General features: G+C 49.7%; 1 protein-coding gene across 1 annotated transcript; it reads right to left on the bottom strand.

Annotated features, from left to right (window-relative positions):
- Positions 1-592: 592 nt before the first annotated feature.
- LOC131088735 (V-set and immunoglobulin domain-containing protein 4-like) lies at positions 593-8,512 on the bottom strand. The gene is made up of 9 exons (XM_058032994.1): positions 8,458-8,512; positions 7,453-7,809; positions 6,159-6,440; positions 5,175-5,258; positions 4,489-4,566; positions 4,137-4,205; positions 3,359-3,472; positions 2,222-2,243; positions 593-1,121 (listed from the first exon to the last, which is right to left on the bottom strand). The coding sequence occupies exons 1-9, from the start codon at positions 8,510-8,512 to the stop codon at positions 941-943; spliced, it is 1,242 nt and encodes a 413-aa protein (XP_057888977.1). The 3' UTR covers positions 593-940.
- Between the last annotated feature and the right edge of the window lie 224 nt (positions 8,513-8,736).

Below are 8,736 nucleotides of genomic sequence, written 5' to 3'. Positions count from 1 at the left end.
ATTGTTATAAAAAGGTTCCTCCATAACTCTGCATAACAGATTAACTCAGGGCAGTAGAAATTATTCATAACTTACCCTTCAGGCCTTTTAAACTGGGAGAAAAGTACTTCTTGAGTATCTAGTGAGGGGCTGTGAGTGGCTTGCTGGCATTCCAGAATGAGCCAGTTGTGCAGAAACGCACACAGCAAAATATGTGAGGCATGTGTAAGCAATCCTACTCCAGACTTATGGAAAAGTACCTAATTTCTTTCAAATATCCATCATGCACTTAAAGAGAAAACAGAGAAGATGAGCTCAGTAAGAAAGTGCCTGGTTGCAGTGCCAGAAGCAGCCAGAGCTGTGGCCAGTGTGCCTGGACCTCACTGCAGGGCTTACAGGGGGATCAAGGGCATCACAAGGACAGCAAGGACATTCCTGCTTCCTGCACTGCTTCTCCTGCTGTGGCAGGTTCCTGAGTTTCTCTTGGCTTTAATCTGCCTTCCGTTGTTTCTATAAAATCTGTAATATTAAATCTGTGCAGCATCAGGTGGGCAGGAGGGGAGCCAGCCATTCCCAAGCCAGCCTCATCCTGCCCTGCTCACCCATGGGGAGGTTACACTGAGCACCCCTGGCTCTCCTCCCATCACACAAAGGCTGCAAACACTGCTCCTTTGGGACAGATACAGCAGTAAGATCAGTACAGTGCTCCTAGCCTGGGACCTGCAGCATTCAAAGGGCTTTAGTGGATACAGGTGTGAAAGGGAATCAAGGAAAACAAAATCAGAAATTCTATACAGCAGTCTGTAACTGAAGTTCCTGCATTTTCACTGCAGGGACTGTGGAGGGAGAGCAACCACTGCTTGTCCAACCTATTTGTCAGGGGCAGAAGGGAAAATAAATATGTATTTTGTCTGGGTGAAGGTGCTCCTCAGGACTGGTATCTGCAGAGCATTGCTGGGTCTCAGGAAGTGTCCCCTACTTCATACTCAGATTCCTGGGCGTTTGCCACACAGCCAGACACATCCTTATTTACTTCTTCAGAGACTTTGCTTTCCCCAAGCTCCATCACATAGTGGTTTTCAGTGGCAGAGATGGGTTCCTCATAGTGACCTGTGCTTGAGGAAGCTGCTCTCGAGTTGTGGCTGAAATTAAAAAAACAAAAAGAACAGCAACCAGAGTAAACAAAGCATCTCCAACCATCAGGATTTTGACAGTATTACAGTCTGACCCAAACCTGTGTAAACTTAGGCCACTGGGCTATAGCAATATTCTGAAGGAGAGAATTTTGTCCTTTGCTTTCTGGTGGGCATTGTGGCAGCTCGCTTCCAACCCTGAGAAAGTTTCCAGGGAGAGGCAACAAAGGGCATGCAAGTAATGAAAGGATTACCACCATTTCTTGCAAAATCACACAATTGCTGAAGAGAAAAAAAGATTTATAAAAAATATTGGAGGAAGTGTAAATTGAGAACTGAAAACAGCTCACATCCACTGTCTGGCTTATGGTATCTAATATTTTTAAAATTAAGGTAGAGCCTCTGAGGAGAAATGTAATCACAGCATTTGTTCCATTGCTCAGGGTTCAAATGTTCTTTAAACTGCTGCCTTACACACTGCTGGGGAGGCCCAGCACTGGGATGCTGGCACAGCCCACTGTAATACTCAAATTAGCAGCACTTTATACCTAGAGAAGTGGTTCTGCTTGTATGTTTTGACCAGATTATGAGGCTTTTCAGTAAAACTTCCACAGGTTACAAGTGGATCAGGATGTGAAACCTGAGTTTAGAAATAGTTATAACTTCCTTCCTAGCTATGGTTAGAAGAAACTAATTCAGCCAGGGATGTTTTCAGGACAAAGCAGACTATAACCAGTGGTCTCCAGAAGGGGAGTTCCTTTCCTTTCCTTTGCATTTGAAAAAACACTGGGAATTTAGCCTTGGAAAAACACAGAGAATTTAGCCTTGGCAACCATCTTCAGTAGCCTCCCCTGGGCTTAGGAGTCAATGAGCAGCCCTTGCTCTCTTCTACAATTCTGATATTGCCATGAAAAAAGCTCTTTCTTCTACATTATTTGTTGCTGTGGAAAACCCACAAGCCATTCTACAACGTGCTGTTGAGCTAATTTTGAACTTCTTCACCCAGACTGCTTAAGGGGGTTTTCATTATGACAGCTAATACTATTTATTTCTGCTCTGATACCTCCCCCCAGGACTCATCAATGTGCCAGAGAAAGGGTTATACTCACAATTTTACATCATAGACTTGAGCTGGAAAAGAAAAATCAGAATTTGTGTCAATAATTTGTATTTACATTCCTTAAAAAAGAATTTGTTTAACTTCTTGGTTTAAGAAAATGACTTCTCAAGGCAGAATAAAAATAACAGCCTTGGATATCATGTCAGGTGGGTGATGACTCAGTTTCCCAGGATTCAGTCCAAGAAAACAAAAACAACTCGGCTATCACACAACTGGGTTACTTTGACCCAATGTCAAAGATAAAGTTGAGGTCAGAAACTAGAAGTTCACAGTTTCCCTATTCATTAGAAGTCCATAAAGAACAGTTTTGAAAGTGGCTATTCTGGATTCCTTTAAAAAAAAGGGAAGAAAAATAAGGAAAACGGAAAAATAAATATCTGACAATTTTATTATTAATTGGTAGCATGGAGTCGTAGAAAGGTCATTAGTGAAACAAAGGAGAAAATGAAGTCTCATAACTCAAAGCACATCTCATAACTCAAAGCACATCTGTGTGCTCCCTGCACAGCTGGTGAGGAGAGGGCTTCAAGGAACATTTGGTCAAGGGGTTTCTGAGCATTCAGTGAATGGATCCTGTGACCAAAGACCAGAGAGGAAACAAATTCACATGGAACAGGGAGAATTGACAGCGACCTCTTCCCTGTGGGTGCCAACTGCAGGAACAGCTGAGCAGCACCTGCTGCCAAAGGCTCTTCCCAGCAGCAGGGCAGGATGAACCCTCTGCCAGGGACTTTAAAGATTTGGAACTGTGAACCTGAGCCCTGGGATGTCTGTGAGGAGCAGTGGGAAACAACAATCCCAAGGCTCTGTGGCAGACTGAGCCACACACCTTGGGATGGGCTGCAGGGCAGGGATTCAGCTGCCCCAGAGCCAGAGCAGGGATGGAGGGTACAGCTCAGGTGCAGGTCAGAAACACCAGGACCACTGCTGCCCCAGTCCCACAGCTGGTGCATGGAAGACCCTCCTGGCTGCAAGGACTTCTCTGCCTCTTTGGGTCTCCCACCATCTGTGTCATCTGCTGCCTGCTGGTGGCTGCCAGCTCTGCTCCAGGCCCCAAAACCCATTAAAGGTAAAGCCATGCTGGGCATGTGTAAAACATTCAGGTTTTCCAGAACATTCTACTCACCTTCTTTGGGCTTTCTAATGCAAGTGATAAGAGAGATGATAAGGAAAACCACAGCACCACACACCACAGCAATCAGGATGACCATGTACAGGGACAAGCCAGTCCTCTGGAACTCTGAAGCAATAAAACAGAGGGATTTCAGACAGGGGAGCCCTCCTGGGTGACAGCAGCAGCAGGGACATGACATTCACCATGTCCCCAAGGCCAGCCCTGCCTGAGCACATGGGGCTGTGTCCCCACAGAGCCTTGGTGCTGTGGCTGTGAGTGGTGTTATGTGTCCCAGCACTGTGTACACCTCACCAAGGGACCCCAGCTGTACAGACAGTGTCCATCCCATGCTGAGGTGACCAGGGGTGTGAGCTGGGCAGGATAACTGCACTGCATGTCATGAAATAAAGCTTGCCATTCAAGGATGCTGCTCAGTTCTGTATGGGAAGTATCTAAACCATTCACAATGCTGCAAAGCTGGAGGATGTGTAGGTCTGCTTCAGGCACACATTGAGGTTTTTCTGCTGTTTCAACTTGGACAGTCCAAGATAAAAATGGACTGACTGCTCAGGAGCACAGCAACAACTCTGTGTGCCCCATATGTCAACATTTTTTAAAAATTCTTCCATAAAAACATCCAGAATCTTTAAAAGAGTCACCATAAATTATCTGGGTCCTTGGAGAACAGCTGTTAATGCAGTTTGCAGCTAAAAAGGCAGAATACTAATTTTGACTACAGAGAATCTGATTTGGGCCCTTAATCTTCTTCTCAGTTTGGTTCTGCTCTTACCCTGAATTGTTTCATTCTTCCCTGGATATCCCACACCACTCTCAGAAGTTGTTGCTGTTATGGGCAGATCTGAAAAACAAAGATGAGTTAAAGTCTGACAGTGCATTTCCAACCTCATTTTAGCACCAGGAGATCTGGAATTCGAGCTGTAGGATCAGAAGAGAATGCCTCCAGTCCCTTTACAAGGCAAACTACAGAAATGAGCACTATGTATACACTACACTATAGAGTGCCTGTAGTACCATATGGTCATGGAATGGATACTATATGTAGTATATATACATATGTATAGCCAAACTGCACAGACACACACCAGGTACGTGTGTGCATTTGCATGTCTGTACACACACACCTGCAGTAGTGGTGGGGCCCCAGAGAGTCCAGGAGATTGCTGAGGTACCTCCAGACACCAGCTCTGTTTCAGGTTTTTCTGCAAGAACAGTCAACATCTGTCAACATCTTCCCTCAGCTTCCACAATCCCCACGTGGTTGCTGGGGCACCATAAATCCAAATGAAACATAATCCAACAAGCAGACGTGCTCGAGTCCAAGCAAAAAGTCCCAAATCCCACAAAAACAAATGGGAAACCACAAGCCCTCCCTCAAACTGCTGTCCCTGGTCAAGTACATGTTTTCTGTTGGGTCTCAGGAAGCTTTTGCAGCCCTTGTGTCTGCCACTGGAGACACCACACCTGCCTCCCCTCAGCAGCTTTTATTCAGGATCAAATAACAGGCAAAAATACCCTTCAGAAAAGAACCAAACCCAGAATATTCCATCCCATATGATCTGCAGCTTAGGAAATGGCATTTTCAGCAGTGCTAAAATGCATACAGTCCCTCCTACAAAGACAACATATTAGCCCTGCAAGGATTGGAAACTGAGGGAAGGAAGATCTACTTTCAGAAACACCGAGTTAAAAATTGAGGCATATGGACTGAAGTTCAGTAGGGTCAAGGCTCTGTTCCCCAGCAATAAAACCACATGCAAGCACTGGTGGCACACTGCCCCAACACCCCTCCCCTGCCATCAGCTGCCACCGCTCTCACCCTGACCTGCGGTTGAGTGGAGTCCCCCCGTGGTTCCCACATTCCTCTGCAAGGCTGCTGTTGTTGTGGGCACATCTGCAAGGTGATGAGAAGGAGAGGCTCACACAGGGGTCTGCCCACCATGGAGATGCTGCTGTGGCGCAGAATTCCCCAGGGGTGGGAGCAGGAGGAAGCAGCCCCGTCCCAGCTGGCAGGAGGGGGATGCTGTGCCGGCGGCGCGGGGCAGCAGCTGCAGCACCGAGCCCCGTTCCTGTGCTGCTCCCTCCAGGGCGGCACTGCCGGGAAAAGCACCCAGGGCTTCACCAGAGCTCCGTGCCTGCGAGCTCAGCGGGCTCTGCCTCTTTCCCAGCCGCTGGGAGGTGCCTGAGCTTGGCTCTGCCATCAGGGGCTTCACAGCTGGGCTGATGCAGTCACCAGCCAAGGAGAGCTGCAGGTTTTCCACCAGGCGCCCATCAGGGAATTGAACAGACTGAAAAAAGCCTCTGAGGCCATTGAGTCCAAGCTGTGACACACTGTCCTGCAGAGCCTGGAGGTGTCAGAGCCTGGAATGAAGTGCAGTGTGTCCCCCTGGGACACGCAGCTGGTGGTGGGGAGCAAAGGCCAGCTTGGTTTGTTCTGCCACTGAATGACCACTCCCTTGTTCCTGCTTCTCCAAATAAAGCCCCAACTCCTTGTCTAAACTTGCTGAAGTGCAGTGGGTAACTTTACAGAGGCAGGGAGAACTTCAAAAAACCCACAGAGGAATAAATAAAGGAGTGTTTGAAGTAGAAATCCCGTTTTGCATCAGAAAAGAGCAGTTCCTCAAAGAGGAGGAAATTGAACAGAGGAAATGCAGCAGGACACAGGCTGGAGGCAGCGGGCAGGGCTGTGTCAGGGCGCTGAAGGCGTTTGGCATTTCCTCCTTGCCGGGCAGGTCAGGGCAGAGGCTGCGGTTCCTGGGCCCCTCGGCAGAGGGTTTGCCTGGCCGGCACTCACCTGTGACCGTCAGGCGCACGGCATCGCTGCGCTGCACGGCGCCGGCCCCGGCCCTGTTGTGCGCCTCGCAGAAGTACGTGCCGCTGTCCGAGGGCCGCAGGCCGCGCCAGGCCAGCTCGGCCCCGCTGCGCAGGAGCTCGGCCGTGCCCGCCGGGCCGCGGCGGAACCAGCGGTAGCTGATGGGAGGGGAGCCGCCGGCCTCGCAGCTCAGGCTGGTGCTGGCCCCGGCCGGCAGCGTCAGCCCCGGCTCCGCCGCTCTGATGATGGGCTTGGTGGCTGCCACTGCAACACAGAGCACAGGGGGGCCGGGTCACGGAGCCCTGGCTGGGCTGGGCACGCTCCCCCTGCCGCAGCAGCTCCCGCTTCCCAGGAGGAAGGGTTGAGCTCGCCTTTAGCATCGCCTCCCTGCACAGGATGAGCTCAGCTCTGCCGCACTGTAGCCATTATAATTATACAATATATAATATTATATGTAATAATAATATATAATAATATATAAATATATATATATAATTATAACATTATATTTTCTGAAAAATCCTTTCCTTACGAATTTTTCTCCTGAGAAGCTGAGAGGCCTCAGGAACAAAATGTAAACAAAGATTATCTGCTGCTGTGGGATGCAACAGGTGCATCTGTGATTGGTCTCATGTGGTTGTTTCTAATTAATGGCCAATCACAGTCCAGCTGTCCAGACTGTCTCGGTCAGTCACAAGACTTTGTTATCATTCTTTTTCTGTTCTTAGGATTTCATCAGAAGGCTAGCTTTCTTCTGTTCTTTTAGTATAGCTTTAATATAATATATAAAATAAAATAATAAATCAAGCCTTCTGAAACATGGAGTCAGATCCTCATCTCTTCCATCATCCTCAGACCCCTGTGAACACCACCACACCTCACGGGTGTCTGCAGCCTCTGTGCCCCTATAAACCCCCCACACTGGGCAGAGGGAGGGTGAGCACATGCTGGTAAAATTTAGTGAAAGAACAGCAATACAGTATTCCTGGGACTTCCCCATTACTGCATGCCACTGGGAAACATCGAGCCACTGGCTACAGATAGAGCCAGGGCTGAGCTGGTCCTTGAGGAGCCACAGGTCCTCCCTGAGCTGCAGGGTGCTGTGTCCTGGGCAGAATTCCTCTCTGACCTATTTGCTGTTTCTTGCTGGAGGCTGACACTGATCAGCAAAATGCTTCTGCATGCAAACATGCAGTCACTGCCTACCTGCTGTAATTCCCAAAAGCCTTCCTGAGCCAAGCCTTTCCCTCCTGAACAGCCTCCTTGCTGGATTTACCTTTAACAACCTCCAAGCTGGTGGTGATCTCCTTTGCTATCAGGCTGTTGTTGCTGTCTCTCCAGGTGACCTGGCAAGTGTAGGTTCCTTTGTCAGAGATCTCCAGGCTCAGGATGATGAGAGACACATTTCCTGGGTCATCCTTCGGGATGCTGACTCTGTCTCTATACTCAGACAGGAGAACCTGGTCCCCGGAGTCATCCCTCCGGATGATGGCACCTGAACCCTCGTCATGCACCACAGTCCAGGTGAGGGTTTGCTGCACGAGGTCCTCCACAGGCACATAGGCACAAGGCAGAGTGACAGAGTCCTTCCAGACCCCTTTGATCTCACTGGGGCCACTCAGCTCCAGAAAAGCTGCAGGAGGAAAGGAAGATGAAAATGAAGCCACAGAGCAGCCAGGGTGAAGGCAGCTCCCAGGTGGTGAAGCCCTAGCAAGAGCATGGCATGGAGAGCCCACCAGATGAGAAACACCAGCAGGCAGTGGGGAGTGTGAGGGGTTGGGCTGCCCAAAAATCAGTGTGGCATGAGGATGGGAGGTGGCTGATGGCTGGGCCACTGACTCCTGCCATGGGGGCAGCCTGGCCTCCTGCTCTGCCTGGTGCTTTCCTGCCACCACCAGCCCTGAGAAGAGCACAGGCTCAGAGTTATTGGATAACTCAGGCTTGGGGGAAGGAGCTGGTCTAAAGTCCAACTTGCAGCTCTCTGGTCTCAGCCAGTGTCTGCCCCCAACATCCCCCTTGGGCCTTCTGAGGAACAGCAAAGACTTCCCTCCTCCACTGCCTCTTTCCGAAACACACCATTCTCTCAGCCTAAGCCAAACATGAGAAACTTAAACCACTGGGTAAAGAAACTGAAAACTCTTTCTCCTGTAAAAAAGCAGCCCATTGCCTTTGTGCCAGTACATTTCTCTCACTCTGAGGAGTGAATCTGAGCTCTTCCCAAAGCAGAGCTGCCCCTGCCCAGCCCAGCCAGGGCAGGGCCCCGTGCCCAGCCCAGACTCACCATTACAGTGCAGAAGGGAGCTCAGGAGCACGGCTGCTCGCAGCACCGTTCCCATCCTTCCTGCAGGGCTGCTCCCCCTCCAGCCAGGCTGATCTGCCTTTCCCAGGCTGGGGTAAATCAGGAACTGATTTACCTGCCCTGCCCTGCCTGGGCTCTCTCTGACACCGAGCATCCGAGACAACAGCTGCTGGTTTTTCCTTCCTCTTTATCAGAAAAGTGTCTCAGTGACCACCAGAGGCGTGGGCAGAGCGGAAACCCTGAGGAAGGGTGCGAAGAAGA

This window comes from Melospiza georgiana, chromosome 12, assembly GCF_028018845.1.
Source record: "Melospiza georgiana isolate bMelGeo1 chromosome 12, bMelGeo1.pri, whole genome shotgun sequence".
NCBI classification, from domain to species: domain Eukaryota; kingdom Metazoa; phylum Chordata; class Aves; order Passeriformes; family Passerellidae; genus Melospiza; species Melospiza georgiana.
This window is presented reverse-complemented; position numbering and strand designations above follow the sequence as displayed.